The sequence below is a fragment of the Hylobates moloch genome, unplaced genomic scaffold, assembly GCF_009828535.3.
Source record: "Hylobates moloch isolate HMO894 unplaced genomic scaffold, HMol_V3 SCAFFOLD_12, whole genome shotgun sequence".
NCBI classification, from domain to species: domain Eukaryota; kingdom Metazoa; phylum Chordata; class Mammalia; order Primates; family Hylobatidae; genus Hylobates; species Hylobates moloch.
In genome coordinates, this window is record NW_026652287.1 from 35,551,815 (window position 1) to 35,572,849 (window position 21,035).

General features: G+C 54.7%; 1 protein-coding gene across 3 annotated transcripts; it reads right to left on the reverse strand.

The window, feature by feature from the left end:
• Positions 1 to 235: 235 nt before the first annotated feature.
• MED25 (mediator complex subunit 25) lies at positions 236 to 20,795 on the reverse strand. 3 transcript variants are annotated; one of them, XM_058425335.1, is made up of 18 exons: positions 20,299 to 20,795; positions 20,158 to 20,203; positions 19,719 to 19,843; positions 12,363 to 12,461; positions 11,793 to 11,913; positions 10,963 to 11,125; positions 10,693 to 10,823; positions 10,311 to 10,398; positions 10,022 to 10,215; positions 9,448 to 9,576; positions 8,886 to 8,971; positions 8,749 to 8,806; positions 8,491 to 8,598; positions 5,403 to 5,594; positions 4,953 to 5,024; positions 4,612 to 4,830; positions 4,151 to 4,325; positions 236 to 1,980 (listed from the first exon to the last, which is right to left on the reverse strand). In XM_058425335.1, the coding sequence occupies exons 1-18, from the start codon at positions 20,553 to 20,555 to the stop codon at positions 1,736 to 1,738; spliced, it is 2,508 nt and encodes an 835-aa protein (XP_058281318.1). In that variant the 5' UTR covers positions 20,556 to 20,795; the 3' UTR covers positions 236 to 1,735. The 3 variants fall into 3 exon arrangements, with proteins under 3 accessions (XP_058281318.1, XP_032025016.1, XP_032025017.1); XM_032169125.3 differs by having other exon boundaries at positions 4,151 to 4,331; positions 20,299 to 20,785; XM_032169126.2 differs by lacking the exon at positions 236 to 1,980 and adding an exon at positions 3,581 to 3,714 and having other exon boundaries at positions 4,151 to 4,331; positions 20,299 to 20,770.
• Positions 20,796 to 21,035: the final 240 nt, after the last annotated feature.

The following is a 21,035-nucleotide window of genomic DNA, read 5'->3' on the forward strand; positions in this document are numbered from 1 at the left end:
TCACATTCCTAAGGATCGCCTAGAGAGCTTGCTCACACGACTCCCAGACCCCCGCCCTCCTACCGCTGGATCCAACAGTTCCAGGGCAGGGATCGGAAACTCACATGCCTACAGGGGCCAGGCGGGTCACATAAATGAGTGAACTAGCCAGGTATAAGAAAAGTCGACGGCCAGAAATATCATCAAATCGGATCTTTACTGAACTATGGTGAATGCATGGAACATAATACAAACATGGATGATACTGGAGTTTATATTTTTAAATTCAAAATTGAAAAAATACAAATTGAAAAATAGAAATATTTAATTATTAAAATTTTCTCTTTCATAATTCTTTTTGCGCCTTTGAGTTGAAGCCAAAAGGCTGGCGTCTTCCCTTCCACACCGAGATGTCAGTGTCAGGCCTCGGGTGGCACGGTGGGGACGGGCAGTTTAGAATTCAGCCTTGAATCCTTCAACTGGAAACGATGTTTAATTTGATTCAGGTTCATAACGGAAAACAGCTGTTCACAAGCATGGGTACTCTCAAACACGGATATTCAGGACAACTACTGGAGATAGTTGTAGAATCTCACCATCTTCACACAGACTTATATTTAGGAACCAGCGCCGTATTGCACCGTAGTTCAATTACTATTTATGGTCTGCATTCACACAAGAAACATTTACCAACAAAGGCAAACTGGACAGTGTCTGTTCCTTCTCATGAGTCTGGATTCCGAGAGCCTTTGGGGGAATTTGGTCTTCAACCCCAGGATGTAGGTGAATACAGTCTGGGCCGCCTCTTTCATGTCTGAAAGCCGACTGTAGCATAGGAAAGAGTAAAGGTTTTTTCCCTTGCCGGTGGATTCCCCAGGACCAAGCATACACCATCATACATTCAAGTAGCTGTTTGTGGACATCCTTGCGGAGAAATACTCAGTGTTCAGAACGGTCATAACCTTGACCAGAAGTCTTTGACTAACCTTCTCAGGGGAACCCACTGTGGCTTTTGCCTGATTTAAAATGAACCAAGTTGATTAACTTGAACAGTTCAGATTTCTTCCACAACCAAGTCATACAGCTTCTGTGAAATCTCTCAGGTAAAGTCACCATCAACTCACTCGTGACTGAAGTCCAGGAGCGGAAGTGTTGAGAGCATCGTGGTGTGTTCTGTTCAGTTGCTCAGAACAAGTCAACTCCTGATGATGGATGCAACGATCCGACTTCCATGTCCTTGCCAAATGCTGTCGCCTTGGATCAAGGTGTCCTGCCAAGTCCCCTGTCATGACGCTGTCTGTAGTTGTGCTTCGGAACTCTGGCCAGTCTATGTGAAACTTTTCTCTCAATATACAAAAAAAATTAGTCCTTTCCCAGTGTTGGGCCTGCCTTGGCACCATGCCACAGACTTCTTCGGTCACATCAAGATTCTTAACACCACAAATAAATAAAGCTAACTGGGTGGTAATAGTTTATGAGCAGCGAAAGAAAAGGCCACAATCAATTTGACTCTTTCAAGCAACTGGACTTGTAAATCCCCCGAGTTATCTCCAACTCACTGTGCAACGCGAATGCCCGTTAGACTTAAATAATGGTCTCGACAGTCATGTGTTTCTGTGCAGGACACGTCACTCTGCTCCTTTATAAACTCGCCATCTGCTGTAGCTCTGAATGCCCAGGTCATTCTTCTCACGTGATTCCGGAACGGCGTACCACTGCCGCACCACTTCTGTTAATTCGCTTTTCAAAACAAACCCTATTGACATTTGAGTCCCTTTTTCAGTTCGTTGAGGATGGCGTCTCGAGTCTGTTCTGTGTACTGGTCGTAGCTCTTACTATGCTTTGATTCATAGTGGCGTTTCAGGTTGTATTCTTTCAATACAGACACGATTTGTTTGCATATTAAGCACATAGGCATGCTCTTCACTTCCACAAAGAAATAGGCTCGCTCCCATTTTTCTCGAAACACGCGGCCCTCTCCTTCTCTCTTTCGTTTTGCCGCTTGTGATAGAGACATGGGTACAAGAAAGATTTCACTTTCCTCTGAATGCTACCACAGAACAACCACAGTGCAAACCCCGTGACAAAAGGCAGTGACTCTTCTCTGCCTCACGGGGGAGCCAAGAGGGAGTGGTGGGGACTGTGGCGAACCGGAGAGCACACGCCCCATGGAGAGGGGCAGCTCCAGCCCGTTGTTGCCAGGCAGAAGGGCGGGCCCAGGGGTGCCAATTCTTCTGACTTGTCAAAAGAAGCCAAGACTGCAGATTTTGTGTGTGTGCGTGTGTGTGTGTGTGAATTAACCTGATTTTTACAACTAACTCGTAAGAAAAAAATGCCACATATGCTAGCACAGGGAAGGCCAAACAAAACTCATCTGCACCATGGCCCAAAGGCCACCAGATTGCAATCTCTCTCCTGGGGTGGGGCCCGTGAATCTGTATGTTAAGCAGCATCCAAAACGATGTGGATGCTGGTGGTCCAGGCATGGACCGTGCTCTCAGCAACACTGTCCAGAGTCCGACAACAGACAACTCCCTCTCCACCTCCAGGAGAGACCACCCTGCGCTCCAAGCCTGTCTGGATCCCCCTGCCCTCGGGACGTCTCTGAGGACATCCTTCAGGTCCCTCACCTTGCCACGTCCTAAACCTGTTCCCTGCTGCGTATTCTATCCTGGGGACAGACCCACCGTCTTCCCCGTCCACAGCCCTGGAAGGTCAGTCTCTGACGTGGACCCAGGGACTGCCCTCTCTCCATGTGCGATCTTGTCTGCTTCTGTGGCTTGAACTGCCAAACATACACTGTCCCCTAAGGACACGTCCTGAGCTCCCAACATGGCACCTGTCACCTGGACGTCCCTTGGACCACTTGCACTTACTACCAGCTCCTTCTCCCAGGAGCCCCACCACCTACCATCATGTAGGCCTGGCCCTGGGAGCCAACCTCTACCCCAGCCCCCAACACCCCCACCACCCAGCCTAACCCTTCCTGGCCTGTCTGGCCTCATCACGATCTACAGCTGAGAGGGGTCTTTCTGACATCCAGAGCCAGCCTAGGCCCGCCCCACTGCTCAAAGCCTCCTGGTTCTCCTATGTCCCCAGGACAAACCATGGGCTGCTCAGTTTGGAATCCGAGCTCCTCAAACTCTGCACCTGCCCATCTCTCTAGCTCCCTACATGCTCACGCTCCAGAAGCATCCATCAACTTGCTCCTCTCAATGTCCCAGGCTTCCTCCTGCCTTTGAGTATTCAATGTTTCTGTTGTCCTCTGCACCCAGATCACCCCTCACCTCCTTCCCTCCCAGCCTGACGGCTGATTCTCTTTCAAGACTCTGAGGAGCTGGGGCTGGGTCAGATGCCTCTTCCAGGCTCCCATGGTGCCCCTGCCGCCTCCATGAGAACTTGAGTCCTGAGCGCTGCCTGCCTGTCCCTGCATCTCCCAAGAATCAGGTTGCACCAGACTGCCTGTGACTCACCACGGAGGCCCCAGCGTCATTCACCCATGGCCCCGGGGATGTCTGCTGAAGTGAGAACAAGGACAGAGATGCCCCCTGGGGTTTCCTCCTGCCCAGTCCTGAGGGATGTCAGTGACGGGAGCCGGGGCGTGTGTTAAAAAGGAACTTTATTGGGTGTTGGGGATTCAGATGAGATCCATGAGGATGTCGTCCTCCATGACGCTGGGCTGCAGGCCCGGCTGGGGGACCGGGCCCCGGGGACCCCCGCTCAGCAGCATCTGACCTGAGGGGCAGTGGGGAAGGGACTGCATCTCCCAGTAGGCCCTTGGGCCCAGGAGGGCCCAGAGGCACTAAGTTTTCTAGGCAGCCCTTGGGGGACCCAACAGAAGCACCTTCTGGCCCCATCTAGTTACAAATATGCTGTCCATGAGCCTTTGGGAGCCCTTCTCCAAAACTACTTCTCTGGCCTGAAGACCACATTTCCCAGCAATCCCAGGAGCACACACAGGAGAATCATGGGAAACGCTCTTAACCCACTAGGTCCTTGGACCCATGGGCTGTACTTTCCCGGAACCCTCAGAGCTCCGCAAAGGCCATGGGGGAACCCTCATTCTTGGATCCTATGTCTTTACTTCCCAGGAGCACTTGGTCTCGGTGCTCTAGCCCAGGGGCTGCTGGGACACTCAGTCCAGACCTCTGCCCTCCCCGGGTCCCCTTACCTGGCAGTGGAGCCCGCGGGGGAAGTTGTGCGGGCCAGGACTGGGCAGGTGGTGGATGCAGGAGTGGGGGCCCCAGCTGGGGCTGCCCCAGGCCCTGGTGCGGTGGGGGCAGCAGCGCAGGAGCCCCTGGTGGCTGGAGGTGGTGGAGGGAGGCCTGGGGTGGGGGCACCCCAGTCTGCGGCTGGGAGAACACAGAGAGTGGCTCAGAGGCTCCTGGTAGAGACTCCCCACCTCCCAACACAGACACTGCTCAGAGATCGAAACAGCTAGTGGTGAGAGGAAGTTTCTCTTCCAAGGTGGGGGATGGACGGAGAGGAGGCGGTCTGCCTTCTGCCTAAAGCCCTGGGCGGGTCTCCATTCACACCCACTGACCACAGTCAACCTCCCTCCTCCCAGACAACAGGACCAGAACTGCCAGGGCCAGGATCTGGAACTCTCGCCACCCCACCCCCACATCTCACCGGTGGTGGGTTGAGGAGGAGGCTTCGCAGCTGGGGGTTGGCCCCAGGGTTCTGGGGCCGAAGGATGGGTCCAGGAGGGGGTGGGCCAGAAGCTGCTCCAGGAGGGCCTTGGGGGGCACCTGGGGGGGGCTGGGCAGTACCTTGGGGCTGGGGCTGCCCCGTGGCCCCAGAGGCCCCTACAGTACCCTGAGGCTGGGGCTGCGGTGGGCGGAGCTGGAGCTGGTGGGAAGAGACACAGGGGTGAGGGAGATGGGCAGGGCCTCACGCCCCTCCTGCAGGCACAGAGCGAAGCCTCTGGGGCCTCCCCAACCCAATCCCGACACCGCCAGCCCTGTCCTCACCAGATTCTGTGAGGGCCTTGCTTGGTCCTCCAGAATGGGCCCCAGCCCTGGAGGTGCCTGCTGTCCCCCCATCTGCACGGGGAGAGAGGGGCAGGTCAGTAACTGAGGGTGGTGGCATCCTGAATCTGAAGCGGGAGGACCTGTGCCCTGAGGGAAACTAGTAAGGGGATGGGGACATTCTCTTTGGGGGTGAGTGGTCTGGGAGGGATGCAGTACACTCCAAGGTCTCCAGGAGGAAGCTGTGTCAGGGCTTTGATGTGGATGCTGAAAAAGGAGAGAGACTGCAAGAAAATTGGAGTGGGACTTAGCTTGGGGGCGCCACATATTGGGAGAAGGGTGGGCATCTTGGTCCTGGAGACCCCAGGGGGCCATGTAGGGCTTGGGCAACTGAGCTGTGGGGCCCGGGCAGGAGGGGGTTGGAGTGCAGGTTTGGGGACTGCCAACACTCACTCCTCGCTGCTGCTGCTCCAGCTTCTGCTGCTGGACCTGCTTGTGGTTGGTGATGACCTGCCGGATGCCGTTGACGAAGCCGCTCTGGTCGTAGGGGATGAGGCCCATGAAGATCTTCTTCTTGGACGAGTACAGGAGCATGAGCACGCGCACCTCACAGGGTGCCGTGTGGGGGAAGTGCACGCAGCCCGCCTGGGTGGACAACAGCTCTTCAGAACCATTCATGCCCTGAAAGAGGTAGCCCTGACCCCTCCCCATTCCAGAAGGTTCTAGAGGCCCCACAGGCAAGGGGAGGTGAGGTTTCTGCTATAGAAGGTTGAGAACAGGTGTGCTGTGGGTTGCTCCGGAGACAGAAACTGAGGCGCTCAGGGCAAGCTAGGGTTCCGGCTGCCCACTGAGAGGGAAAGCGGAGAGAAAGCGCTGGAGCCCAGCTCTTCGACCTTCGGCCACCACCTGCTCCTCATGGGCCCAGTTTCCTTGGGCATAAAATGCCACGGCTGCCTCCTCAAAGGGCTGCTGAGGGTCACAGCCGTGAGAGAGGGGCTTAGATGCACAGCGTGGTACCCACAGGCCTGTGATCAACGGTGGTCGGACCCCGGGTATCCAAGAGCTCCTCCAGTCCTCAGCATCGGCCAGTGTACACCATGGGGAGTGCTCCCACATCACAGGGTCGCTGTGACTATGGGATGTCTGATCCACAGCAAGAGCCCTGCCTGAGGCTCAGCCCACGGAAGCACCCAGGAAACATCACTGGTCATCAGGGGGGTAACACATGGAGCATTCAGGGCAGGGGCTCCTGAGGGAGGCGAGGCTGACCCTGGCCAAGTGAGTTGACTTCTCTGAGCCTCAGTTTCCTGCCTGAGACAGACCCTGCTAGCTGCCTATTCCATATCCAAGTGTCCTCCTCCCCCGCATTCCCAATGCTGTCTGGGGCTGTAACATGTCCCAGCCCCAGACAGTCACGGATACCTGCTCCCGGCAGCCTCCCATCAACTAGGGGCTGCCCAGTGGCCTAGGTCCGGACTAGGAGGTGAAAGGAATGCCTGCTCTGGAATCTGAGAAAGTTTCTGCTGTCTTGAAGAAAGGGAAACACACAGCCCCCTTCCCCTCCTTCATGAAAGCACACGGGATGCCTGGAGCCATGAGAGCTACCTTGTGACTATAAAAGAGAGGCCAAGAGAACCACAGGGCCCTGTCCCTGATGTCACAGACCTGTGAAACCAACCCCAATAGCTGGCCCCCTCTAGATGTCCTGTCCTGTGCAAAATATAAATGCCTGCTCCTACAACGCCTGCCCTCTCAGAACCCAGCTGCCACAGTGTGGCCACATGGACAGGCCATGTGCACATGTGCAGACACTGGGATGGCCGGTCCTAGCCAAGCCCCAGCCAACAGCCAGGGCTGTGTGAGGAGCTCTTTTGAACATCCAGCCCAGTCAAGCTTTCAGATGACCAGAGTCTCAGCTGCCATTTGATGGCAACCCCATGAGAGTCCCCAAGCGAGATGGCCCACTAAGCCTAGGTGACCCACAGAATCATAAGAGAGATTTTTTTCTGAGTGCCCCCAATTATCTATTTGTTTGGAAAACTACATGATTTGCAGCCAGAAGTACTCCTAACTCTCAGGAGTGCCTTCTTCACAAGGTTCTGTGAGGATCCCGTGAGGTGATCCCCCCAAAGGTCCTCTTTCCTGCAGGAGTGCCTGGTGCACAGAAGTAACTGATCTGCTCCTTCCCCGAGTTACAAGGTGTGAACTGTGTCTCCCAGAAAGCTATGCTGAGGCTGGGTGCGGTGGCTCACACCGGTAATCCTAGCACTTTGGGAGGCCGAGGCGGGCAGATCACTTGAGGTCAGAAGTTCGAGACCAGCCTGGCCAACATGGTGAAACCCTGTCTCTACTAAAAAATACAGAAATTAGCTGGGCATAGTGGCACATGCCTGTAATCCCAGCTACTTGGGAGGCTGAGGCAGGAGAATCGCTTGAACCCAGGAGACGGAAGTTGCCGTGAGCCCAGATTGCACCACTGCACTCCAGCCTGGCTGACAAGAGTGAAACTCTGTCTCAAAAAACAAAACCAGAAAGCTAAGCTGAAATTCCAGTCCCCAGCACCTGTGAAGGTGACTCTATCTGGAAAGAGGGTCTTTGCAGCTGTAGTAAGATGAGGTCAGGAAAATGGGGCCTAATCCAAAATTACTGATGTCCTTATAAGCACAGGGACACAGAGATACAGAGAGAATGCCATGTGGAGACACACACAGAGGGAAGACAGCCATGGGATAGAGGAAGTCCCTGGAGCAATGCCACCTGAAGCCTGGGGTTACTGGCCGGAAGAGGCAACAAAGAGGCCTTCCCTCGAGCCTCTAGAGACAGCGTGGCCCTGCCGACACCCTGACCTTGGGCTTCTGGCCTCCAGAACTGGGATAGAACACGTTTCTGTTGTTTTAAGCCCCTCTGCTTGTGGTAATGTGTTACCACAGCCACAGGAAACAAACACATCCCATAAAGCCATGCCAGAATCAACAGCTTCCTCCTAACTGATCCTGTCAAATCCAGCTCACATTTTGTTGTTGTTGTTGTTGTTTTTTTTTTTTTTTTGAGACGGGGTCTCACACTGTCGCCCAGGCTGGAGTGCAGCGGTGCAATCTCAGCTCACTGCAAGCTCCGCCTCCCGGGTTCACGCCGTTCTCCTGCATCAGCCTCTCCGAGTAGCTGGGACTACAGGTGTCCGCCACCACGCCTGGCTAATTTTTTGTATTTTTAGTAGAGACGGGGTTTCACCGTGGTCTCGATCTCCTGACCTCGTGATCCGCCCACTTCAGCCTTCCAAAGTGCTGGGATTACAAGCGTGAGCCACCGCACCCGGCTCCAGCTCACATTTTTAATGTGGAATATCCTTCAATCTGGTGCATACGATGATTACAATAAAAGTCACGGCTCTAGAAGAAAGGCGAGGAACCTAAGGGCATGAAGTGCACCCAACCATCAAAAACGGCTTCCGTGGGCCCAGGCACTCTGGGATTCCTATCAAAGGTCAGCAGAAAGCAGGACAAGAGTCAACACCCCTCGGCCCCCCGTGCCCTGGACTCACGAAGCCGTTGCCCATGATGCGATAGAGGCCTTTGAGAGACTCCAGGTCCTTGTTGGTGAAATGGAACTGGACCATCCTTGAGTTCCGGAACAAAGGGCCCAGGGTGGTCTACAGGAGACACAGAAGTTGGCTGGCGTGTTGGTGTGGGCAAGTGAGGCGGGGACACGAGGCAGGGGGTGGGGGTGAGGCAGGGAACAGGGAAGAGACAGCAGGGTGAGGGCTGCCCGGCAGCAGGGCTGGCCCTCCACCGCCACTCACCAGCAGCTGCTGGGGGATGAGCTGCATGATCAGCTTCTGGGGCCACTGCTCCGTCTTCCTGGGGGGCGATGCCAGGAGAGTTGTGAGGAGGGGGCCGGCCCCAGCCTCCCCGCACCCCGCCCCCAACTGTCACCTACAGGTTCTCGCCATGATTCACGTAGACCTGGCAGGGCAGTGACCGCGTCAGCTTGGTGTTGGCATCTACTGAGGCAGGTTTGGGTTTCTGAAGGGGAAAAAAGAGCATGTCACAGTAAAAAGGGCCATGAGCCTCGGTCCCCTTGAGCCCTCATGTCCTACCCTGATAGCCCCAAAGCTCAGGATGTTCCCCAGTTTAAGTTCCATGAGCCCCAGGCCCCTCCTCCAGACCAGCAAGCCTTCAATTCCTCAAATGTTACGGCTACGCGCCCGGCTCCTAAATCCCACCATCCACTGTGCCCCAGATGCTACATCGCCTGGGCCCTTCTCTGGGCCCCAAATCCTAGGCTTTTCTGGGTTCTTTGCATGGGGACTCTCCTCTGTACCGCAAGTCCCACTGCTGCATGGGGCTCCTGGCCTGGCCCCGCATCCCACGGGTCCAGCGCAACGAATGCCCCCAAACCCAGCACTGCAAACCCCATGCATCTGGCCCCATTAGTCCTACATGCCCAGCCCCACGGCCCCAGGAGTCCCAAGTGCCCAGTGGACCCTCAGGCCCCTCACCTCCTGCCACTCGAGGACCCCGCTCCAGGCCAGAAGCTTATTGGAGACTGACTGCTGCCCACCGAGGGCTGGGGCTCCCAGCTGGGCTGGGGAGGGGCCGCTCACCCCTCCTGGGGCCACAGTGCCTGCCTGCCAGAGGGGAGGAAGAAGGGCCATGAGAATGGGGAAGGACGGGGGCCTCCGGGGGCCATCCTGTGAGGGCAAACCAGGAAGGAGGAAAGGCCCCTTCTTCTGCCCCTCCATCCCCAGAACAGCACTTGGCCAGCCCCAGGACCCCAAATGCTTGGACCTTGCAGGATTCGAGGACTCGTAAGCTGTGCGATGCCCTGGACTCCCAGACCCAGGGATTCCTTGGGTTTCTCAGAACAGCCCTGACCCACCCGGAGCCATGAGCCTCCCCATTCTTTCCCCAGACTCTCATCTCAGGCATCTGCAGCACACACACCACGAGCCCCCAAGGCCCCAGAACCACCAGACCCACATCCCCCTGGAAGGCAAATGACTCATCCTCTAACTGTCCTAGCTGTGGACAGCAGGAGGAAGGAGCAGGGGCAGGAGGCGTGCAGGCACCTACCATGGACGGTGCCCCGGGCTGCGCTGTGGGAGCCAGGCCGGAGCCAGGGGCCACGGTGGAGACCAGACTGGGCTGGGAAGCAGGTGGTGGCTTGGGGGCGCCAGGGGGTCCTGGGGGTAGTTGGGGAGCTGGGGCCTGGCTGAAGGGGGGACCCACTCCGGGAGCAGCTTGTTGGAGAGGGGTGATGGGCGAGACTGTGGGAGAGACCAAGGGAAGAAGTGGGGAACAAGTGTGTGGAGAGAGGCCTGCCTGGCCCCCGCCCGCCCTTCATCCTCGCCCCAGGACTCACAGCGAGGGCCCAGCCCAGCCTTCTGGTTCTTGGCGGCCTCCACTGCATTCTGTGCGGCCACCTGAGCTGCACTCAGGTTCCCGGGAACCTGTGAGTAGAAGGGAAGAAGGTAAGGGACTGGTGAGGACCATGGCCCCCTAGTCCTGGTATCCCACGAGGTCACACCATCCATGGCCCCACAAGGCACCAGCTGGGATAGCTTAGGAGCTCACACACCCATCATACAGCAGATGAGCTCCCATGGCCCCAGGAGCCCCACCTTCCCGATGTCCCATGGGACGCCCATCATCCCACAGGCTCCAACATGCAACTAGATTTCTCCCCAGGGGCCAGGGCTCCAGCAAGTCCCCAGAAGCATGTCCCTTCCTGGAAATATCCATACCTGGTACTGCGGGGGGACGGGGGGCAGAGGCTGCTGGGGGGCTGCTGAGAGAGTGGCACCTGAGGGTGCGGCGGGAGGCAGGGGGACTGGCTGCTTTGACTGGAGGGGGCCTGGGGCTGAGCCACCCCCAACTGAGAGCAGGAGGGATGGCCAACCCCGGAGAGAAGGGATTCAAGATGGAGAGAGAGGAGAGAAATCCAAAATCCAAGTCAGAGGGAGCTGGGGAAACATGTTGAGCCCCCATCCCCGCGCACGGTGCCCAGGCCTCACCAGGCAGCACGAGCCCCCGAACCAGCACCATGTGCCTTGGGTCCTGGCTCACATCTGTCGGAGCCTGCAGAGGCTCCAGCAAGGCCGAGGGGGCTGCCTTCTCAAACAGAAGTCGAAGCGCAGGCAGCTTCCGGGGAGACACGATGGAGAAGTGGATCCCCCGCTGTAGGAGAGGGGCCGAGCAGTCATGACGGGCCCCCTCCATAGGGGTGTAGGGGCCAGCCCCCAACCTACCACAGCTGCTGTGTGGCTAGATGGCACCAGCCCTACAACCACAATTCCCATTGGGCTTTGAGGCAGGAGACCCTGAAACCGGGTATCACCTGCCCCGGGAGACTCTGGGTTCTAGTTTTGTCAGTAAGGCTAAGCAGGCCAGGTGTGGAGGCTCACGTCTGTAATCCCAGACGTGGGATTTGTGAGACCGAGTCAGGCAGATCACGTGAGGCCAGGAGTTTGAGAGCAGCCTGGCCAACATGGTAAAACCTCATCTCTACTAAAGATACAAAAATTAGCTGGGCGCGGTGGCGGGCGTCTATAATCCCAGCTACTCGGGAGGCTGAAACACGAGAATTGCTTGAACCCAGGAGGCAGAGGCTGCAGTGGGCCAAGATCACACCACTGCACTCCAGCCTGGGCAACAGAGCCAGACTCTGTTTCAAAAAAAGAGAATAAGCAAAGCTGGTTACCAGTCTGTGACTATTCTGTGACTAAGTCCAGGCCCCCAGTGCCTCCCCGCTCAGACCCAGGAGTCCAGGCCCTCAGTGCCTCCTGCCTCAGACCCAAGACTCCGGGCCCCCAGACCCTCCTCCCTCAGACCCGGGAGTCCTCACCTCCCCAATCTGCTGCACGAGATTCTCAGTTGTGCATCCAGAGTACGTGGTGCTCTCAACAGCAGGCAACAGGTATGGGGGTGAGTTGCAGATGAGGAGGCAGACCCGGTGCGTCTGGCCACTACCAGGAATGAGAGAAGACATGGAGTCAGCAGCAACGGGGGGGCCCTGAGAAGGAACCCAGACCCAGCACAAGCGGAGGCACACATATTCCGCCTTATATGGAATCAGAAGCAACGCCCCTACTTTACAGCTGAGAACACTGAGGCTCCAAGAGGTTCTGGGATGTGCTCTACGTCACCCAGCAGGCAGGGCAGGCAGGAGTGACACCCAGAGTTGGCACTGCTTCCTGATGGGGATGCTGAGACCGGGCACTGCCCAGGCCTCCCCCACGGACAAACCTGCAGCCTCCTGGCTCAGCGTGCTTGGCGACACAGAGCCTGGCTCAGCGTGCTTGGGGACACAGAGCCCATGCCCTACAGTGTGAGGCTGGAGGTAGTGCCACTCGACAGGCAAAGTGGTTCCGGGCCAGGCAGAGACTGACCCGGCCTGGGTGGAGGGGGCACTCACATCTGCTCACGCATCTTCTTGAAGTCATCAAACAGCTGCAAGGCTGTGCTGAGTCCTTCCGCGATGAGGCTGCAGCTCTCACCACCCCCGCCCATGAACCTGCAGGGGCAGAGCGGTCAGTCCCCAGGGTTGCCATCATCCCTATCCCCAGGCTATGCTTGAAGAGCCTGCTCCCATGGTGTCCCCCACTCTATCCTGGGCTATGCATCTTGGGATGACGGGGACACCGCTGAGTTCCCTACCCAATCCCTGGTGCTAGCACAGCGCCAGTCCCAGACAGGACAGGGGACATTTGTTGTCTGTGTTTTTTTTTTTTCTTTTTTTGAGACGGAGTCTCGCTCTGTCGCCCAGGCTGGAGTGCAGTGGCACGATCTCAGCTCACTGCAAGCTCCCCCTCCCAGGTTCACACCATTCTCCTGCCTCAGCTTCCCAAGGAGCTGGGACTACAGGTACCTACCACCACGCCCGGCCAAATTTTTTGTATTTTTAGTAGAGACGGGATTTCACTGTGTTAGCCAGGATGGTCTCGATCTCCTGACCTCGTGATCCTCCTGCCTTGGCCTCCCAAAGTGCTGGGATTACAGGCATGAGCCACCGCGCCCGGCCAAAATTTTTTTTTTTTTTTTTTTAGATGGAGTTTCGCTCTTGTTGCCCAGGCTGGAGTGCAATGGCACAATCTCAGCTCACCACTACCTTCGACTTCTGGGTTCAAGTGATTCTCCTGCCTCAGCCTCCCCAGTAGCTGGGATTACAGGCATGCGGCACCACGCCCAGCTAATTTTGTATTTTTAGTAGAGACAGGATTTCTCCATGTTGGTCAGGCTGGTCTCTAACTCCCGACCTCAGGTGATCCGCCTGCCTCAGCCTCCCAAAGTGCTGGAATTACAGGCATGACCCTGTAAAACATTTTGGAAGTGACTGAGTGCAATAGCTTATGCCTGTAATCCCAGCACTTTGGGAGGCCGAGGTGGGCGGATCACTTGAGGTCAGGAGTTCAAGACCAACCTGTCCAAAGTGAAACTCTATCTCTCCTAAAAATACAAAAATCAGCCAGACATGGTGGTGGGTACGTGTAATCCCAGCTACTCGGGAGGCTGAGGCAGGAGAATCACTTGAACCTCAGGGGCAGAGGTTGTAGTGAGCCGAGATCACGCCACTGCACTCCAGCCTGGGAGAGAGAGAGAGAGACTCCATCTCAAAACAAAACAAAACAAAACAAAACAAACAAAGAAAAAACCCTTATGAGGAAAAGTGTCATAAACTAACCAGTTTGAGATGCTAAAACTTGCGTTTCTCTTATTGAACACTAAGTACAAGTCATCTGCTACAAGCTCAAAGGGCGACATGTAATAAACATTTTGTCAAAGAAATGTGAAAAGGCTGGGCGCGGTGGCTCACGCTTGTAATCCCAGCACTTTGGGAGGCCGAGGCGGGTGGATCACGAGGTCAGGAGATCGAGACCATGGTGAAACCCCGTCTCTACTAAAAATACAAAAAATTAGCCGGGCGTGGTGGCGGGCGCCTGTAGTCCCAGCTACTCGGAGAGGCTGAGGCAGGAGAATGGCGTGAACCCGGGAGGCGGAGCTTGCAGTGAGCCGAGATTGCGCCACTGCACTCCAGCCTGGGCGACAGAGCGAGACTCCGTCTCAAAAAAAAAAAAAAAAGAAATGTGAAAAACTTGAACAGAAGAAGCACTATGGCTGGCTGCAAAATATGGCTAAAATATCAAGTTTATGATAAACCTAAATTCCAAATAAACCCCTTGATACAGCAGACACAAAATAAAAAAAAAAGCCCCCTAGGTGACACAAGTGGGCTCTGACTTGGTGTTCCCAAGTCCTCTTACTCCCATTTGTTCTACCCAGTATCATTCCCCAGGCTCTCTGCTGCCCGCTTTCATGGGCTAACAGGTGCCTGGAGCCCCAGGAGGTCAAAACGAGTGAATGTTAACAGCATCCAGCCATGACTGAGGGCTCCCTGCCCACAGCCTGTCACCCAGGCAAACTAGCTCCATGAGGGCCAGGACCTTGCCTGTCTCATGCCCACTAACTCCTTGGTGCCCAGGACAGTTTGTTCCACAAACATTTGTTGAATTAATGAGTGAATATATGAACGAACAACTGAGTTGTCATAATGTTATGGGAAAGAAACTGGGTCTATTTTCCTTCCACCTCTTTTTTTTTTTTTTTTTTTTTTTCCCGAGACAGGGTCTGGCTCTTTCACCCAGGCTGGAGTGCGGTGGCGCGATCTCGGTGTACTGCAACCTCTGCCTCCCAGTCTCAGTTGATCCTCCTACGTCAGCCTCCTGAGTAGCTGGGACTACAGGTGTGCACCACCATGCCTGGCTAATTTTTTCTATTTATTTGTTGTTTTTGTATTCTATACTAATTCATTTATTCAGCCAGTCTCCTGAAACCCCGTGGGAGCCAAGCCCCAGCTGGAAGCAAATGGCAGAAGCACCCAGGGACCTGGACATTCCCAGTCCGGAGGTGTGGGGCTGTGACAGGTCATGAAGGCAGAGGAGGAAGCATCTGGCTGCAAGAATCGGAAAGGTTTCCCAGTGTATAAGACACCTGAGCTGGGTCTGGAAGGCTATGCAGTGTCTTCCAGGGTAGTTAGTATAAAGTGCATTCTGGACATTCATTCTACAGAATTTACCCAAGGCTTCCTGTGTACCAGGCCCTGTGCTGGCTGCCAGGGACTTGAGGAGCATCAGACTTGGACCTGGGCCTCAAGAAGTCTCCATTTAACATCACTCAAGACTGTCTTACCAGTCTCTCCGAGTGGTCTTAACTGGAATACATTTTGCACCCCCTTCCCAGAGGATATTTTATAATGCCTGGAGACATTTTTGGTTGTCACACCTTTGGGAGGGGGCTACCGGCATCTAGTGAGTAGAGGCCAAGGATGCTGTTAAACATCCTACAATACCCAGGACGGCCCCCACTACAAGGAATGACTGTGTCCACAGTGTCACTAGGGCCAAGGATGAGAAACCCTGCTCTGTGTTACCTACGAATTCCAGCTACCACAAAGGGGAAGCTTCTGTGTCACCTTTTCACTATATGTCCTGCACCCAGCACTTGCGCACACATCCTGGAACAAAGCAGATACTCAACAAACACCTGCTGCAGAAGCGTACAGAGGTAACGGCAGCTACGAACAGCTGTTGCTTAATGAACCTTGACTGCAGACTAGGCCCTAAGCGAAACACAGTACACAACTTAGCTCCTGTGATCTTCTAACAACATGGAGATACACACTACCATTATCCATTTGCAAACCAGGAAAGTGAGGCACAAAATCCTAGGAAACACTTACATAGCACTTAATACATGCCAGGCACTGTATTAAATAATCATCAACTAACTTAATTCTCCAAACATCCCTATGAGGTTGTGGTACCCAGCCCCAAATACAGCACCCAGCAATCCAGCCTCTTGCTATTTACACCCCGTGTAGTCTCCTCCTACACTGAACGGGATAGGCTTATACTGCACACCAAATGCAATATGGCAGTAGACTTGGCACCGCAGCTCAGGCCTGTAATTCCAGCACTCCAGCACTTAGGGAGGTCAAGGCAGGAGGGTCGCCTGAGGCCAGGAGTTCAAGACCAGTCTGAGCAACACAGCAAGACCTCATCTCTACAAGAATTAAAATAAAGAAATCAGCCATGCATGGTGGTGCCCACCTGCAGTCCTAGGTACCCAGGAGGCTGAGGTGGGAGGATCACTTGAGCCCGAGAGGTTGAGGCTGCAGCAAGCTATGATCCCACCACTGCACTCCAGCCTGGGCAACAGAGCAAGACCCTGTCTCAGGTTAAAAAAAAGAATGTAGGCCGGGCACGGTGGCTCACGCCTGTAATCCCAGCACTCTGGGAGGCCGAAGCGGGTGGATCACGAAGTCAGGAGATCGAGAACATCCTGGCTAACACGGTGAAACCCCGTCTCTACTAAAAATACAAAAAATTAGCTGGGCATGGTGGTGGGCACCCGTAGTCCTAGCTACTCAGGAGGCTGAGGCAGGAAAATGGCGGAGGCGGAGCTTGCAGTGAGCCGAGATCGCGCCACTGCACTTCAGCACTTCAGCCTGGGTGACAGAGCGAGACTCCGTCTCAAAAAAAAAAAGAATGTAACAGAAATAATGACGTGTAACTTCCAAGACTTGATTACAAAGAGCCTAGTGGGGCCTCTGGGTGCAGCAGCTCATGCCTCTAATCCCAGCACTTAGGGACGTTGAAGTGGAGGATCACTTGAGACCAGGAGTTCAAAACCAGCCTGGGCAACATTGCAGGACCTTGTCTCTCCAAAAACACAATTTTTTTTTGAGACAGGGTCTCACTCAGTCACCCAAGCTGGCGCGCAGTGGTGCGATCTCTCCACCTCCTGGGTTGAAGTGATTCTCCTGCCTCAGCCTCCTGAGTAGCTAGGATTACAGGCACGTGCCACCACACCTGGCTAATTTTTGTATAGTTTTTTTTGTTTTTTGAGATGGAGTCTTGCTCTGTCGCCCAGGCTGGAGTGCAGTGGTGCGATCTCGGCTCACTGCAAGCTCCGCCTGGGTTCACGCCATTCTCCTGCCTCAGCCTCCCGAGTAGCTGGGACTACAGGTGCCTGCCACCGCGCCCGGTTAATTTTTTGTATTTTTAGCAGAGACGGGGTTTCACCGTGTTAGCCAGGATGGTCTCGATCTCCTGACCTCATGATCCACCCGCCTCGGCCTCCCAAAGTGTTGGGATTACAGGCGTGAGCCACCACACCTGCCCAATTTTTGTATTTTCAGTAGAGATGGGGTTTCACCATGTTGGCCAGGCTGGTCTCGAACTCCTGACCTCAGGTGATCCGCCCGCCTTGGCCTCCCAAAGTGCTGGGATTACAGGCATGATTTTTTTTTTTTTTTTTTTTTTTTTTTTTGAGACAGATTTCATTTTTTGCCCAGTGTGTACAATGGTATGATTCGGGTCATGCAACCTCCTCCTGCCTCAGCCTCCCAAGTAGCTGGGATTACAGGCATGCACCACCATGCCCGGCTAAGGCCTGTAATCTCAGCACTCCAGCACTTAGGGAGGTCAAGGCAGGACGATTGCTTGTATTTTTAGTAGAGACGGGGTTTCACCACGTTGGACAGGCTGGTCTCGAACTCCTGACCTCAGGTGATCCACCCGCCCCGGCCTCCCAAAGTGCTGGGATTACAGGCATGAGTCACCACGCCCGACCTACAAGAATGTTTTTAAGAAATCAGCCAGGTGTGCTGGCATTTGGCTACCGTCCCTGCTACTCCAGCTACTCGGGAAGCTGAGGTGGGAGGATCACTTGAGCTTGAGCCCAGGAGGTCGAGGCTGCAGTGAGCCGTGACTAAGCCACTGCACTCCAGCCTGGGTGACAGAGTGAGACCCTTCCTCAAAAAGAAAAGAAGCCTGGGGCTTCCTCTTTGCTCTCTCTATTGGGACCCTCAATCTGAGGAATGCCAGTTGCCATGTTAGACAGTCAAGCAGCCCTGTGGAGAGGTCTTGTGGCCAATAGCCACAGATTCGCCACCTTGGGAGCGGATTCCCCACCACCAGTCCAACTCCTGGATGGCTGCAATCCTGCCGACCTCCTGACTATTGCCTTGTGAGACCCTCAGCCCAACCATCCAGCCAAGCCACTCTTGTGTCCTTGATTTACAGAAACTGCGTTAGATAATAAATGTTTGCAGTATGAAGCCATTGTTTGGTGGTAATCTGTTATGCAGCTAAGAATAAGTAATACAATGAAATACTAATACAAGTACTATCCACATCCCCACTTCAGAAATGAGATACTAGGCACAGAGGGGACACGGACTCCCAGTCTGAGAGTTAGTTCTGTGCTGGAACAGCCAGGATTTAACCCTAGTCTGCCTGACTCCAGAGTCTACAATGTCAACTATCAAAATCCGATGTAGCGCCAGGCGTGGTGGTGAGGCAGGAAATTAAAGAAAAATAAAATTAAAAAGAAAGAGAAATAAGTTTTACTGTATTAGGCTGACTTGTCCGAGAGGCAGCAACGGGCACAGCCCAGACCCAGGAAAAGTCTTGATAATATTATCTAAAGTGCTCTTGGAGACTCTCCCAGCACTCCCTCAGCATAGGGAGAAGAAAAAACAAATTTTCCTTTGTTTTATGGAATGAGTTTATAGATTCCTGTTCTCTGTAACTCAAGACTTCAAGTATTCTGTTTTATCTAAGAAGTACAGCGAAGGTCATGAGAAGCCTGAGCTGCCTGGGCACCATAATGAAGGTTATGGGATAAGCCCGTGCCTGGGTTAACCTAGATAACGGACATCTGGGTTGCATACCAATGGTTATGTGCAATCCTGAGTTATAAACCTGTTACAACAATTTGATTAACTGTTTTTGTCCTGTATCCCTGCTGTCACGCCACTGTAAGCTTGCTTCAAGCTAGCCCACCCGCTTTTGTGAATTGTGTATAAAAGTCAAGTGCTGTCTTTGTTCTGGGCCATCTTTGGACGTGAGTCGGCTTGGGCCTGAGTGCACTCAATGAAAGATTCTCCTGCTTTAACCCGAGGGCTCTCTCCTGTCATCCTGAATCCCGCAACAGTGGTTCACCCCTATAATCCCAGCACTTTGGGAGGCTGAGGCAGGCAGATCACATGAGGTCAGGAGTTTGAGACCAGCCTGGCCAACATAGTGAAACTGTCTCTACTAAAAATACAAAAAAAAAAAAAATTAGCTGGGCATAGTGGCATGCGCCTGTAATCCCAGCTACTTGGGAAGCTGAGGCAGGAGAATCGCTTGAACCCGGGAGGTATAGGTTGCAGTGAGCCAAGACTGTGCCACTGCACTCCAGCCTGGGAGACACAGCAAGACTCTGTTTCAAAAAAAAAAAAAAAAAAATCTGACCCAAGCCACAGAGGGATCTATCCTGGCTCTGACCCATCCCCCTGCACTGAGGCTACAATGTACCCATCTGGAAAAGGAGGACAGGGGTAGATGGAAAAAGAGAGGACAGAAAGGGGACAATCACACAGGGAGTACAAGGTGGCTGCTGAAGCTCAGCCAGGCCTCCCTGAATGGGAAGTTTTTCCTACTTCTAAACTGGATGGCAACATTGCTGAGCACACAGAAGCCACCACAAAAGTGACTTCTGACGAAAACACAATCACCCTCAAAGTCCTTTCAATCGCTTAATGTATGGGACGCTTCCTGCAGCTCAAACCCAAGCCATCACTCATTCATGGCCCCTCGCAGGGACCCCAACCACCCCAAGCCATCACTTATTCACAGCCCCTCACGGACCCCAACCACCCAAGCCATCACTCATTCACGGCCCCTCACAGGGCCCCCCAATCCACCCCAAGTGGGGGAAAGCTCACTTAATGCCATCGAGCCAGGTGACAAACTCATAGGCGCTGCTGGTGGGAGCGTGACATTGTACGTAGGACTCGGGAGCGCAGTCCACTGTGTTGAACACCACGAGGCTGTACTGGGTCCCCCCATACTGGGAGGGGAGGACAAAAAAACTTTTAATCTGGGACCTCAATTCCCTTTTCCCTCAGAGAAGGAATCAGGGCTCCCAGCTTCCTGTTCCTCCAGAACCAGGAACTCTTCAGCTTCCTCCTTCCTCAGACCCAGGAATCTCGGCCCCAGCCCCTCCTCCCTCAGACCCAGGAGTCCAGGTCCCCAGTCCTTCCTCCCTCAGACCCAGGAGTCCAGGCCTCAGCAGGAGTCCAGGCCCCAGCGCCTCCACGCTCAGACCCAGGAGTCCAGGTCCCCAGCCCCTCCTCCCTCAGACCCAGGAGTCCCAAGACTCACGTCTCCCCCGAAGTCCGTCTCAGCAGGAGGACCACCATTAAAATACCTGTGAGGGTAGAAAGTGAAAGGTCGGAGTCAGGCAAGAAACTGTGCGAAACTGAAGTGGGAGGGCGGGCTTAGAGTCGCGGAAACAGCACTCACTCGATGGCCGGGAGCAGGTAGTGCTTGCGGAGCCCCTCGAAGTAGGGTCCCAGGTTGGCTGTACCCTCAATCACAAACACCACGTCGGCCACCAGGCCCCCGGGGCGGGCCGGGCCCTCGGACCCGGGGACCATACCCCGTGCGGTACCCGCCACTGCCACTGCCGCCGCAGCCGACACCGCGGAATGAGCTGAAATGCGCCTGCGCCGCGCGCGCTCCCGCGCCGGGCGGTTTAGGGCCGCTGGGAATGCGGCCATGTTTGTGCGGGGCACGCGCTGAGGCTTCGTTCTAGCTCCATCCTCCTTCGCCTCCACCGCGTGGAAGACTCAGAAAGGGCATAGTTAGCCCTTCTAAGGGCCTGATGGGTTAGACGGAATTATTGTCAGGATTGTCAAGAGCTAAATAAATTGAAAGCGGCTGTCAGCCGCCATCTTTGAGCGGGGCGTCCGGGTCCGCCTCTTGTCTCAAAGGGAGGGACAGGAGACCTGGTTGCTATGCAACGCGTACGCTGCCCTTGTTTTCGTTTTTCTGTTTGTTTGTTTTTTCGAAACGGGAGTCTCGCCGTGTCGCCCAGGCTGGAGTGCAGTGGCGCGATCTCGGCTCACTACAGCCTCCGCTTCCCGGGTTCAAGCGATTCTCCTGCCTCAGCCTCCCGAGTAGCTGGGATTACAGGTGCCCGCCACCACGCCCCGCTAATTTTTGTATTTTTAGTAGAGAAATGGTTTCACCATGTGGAC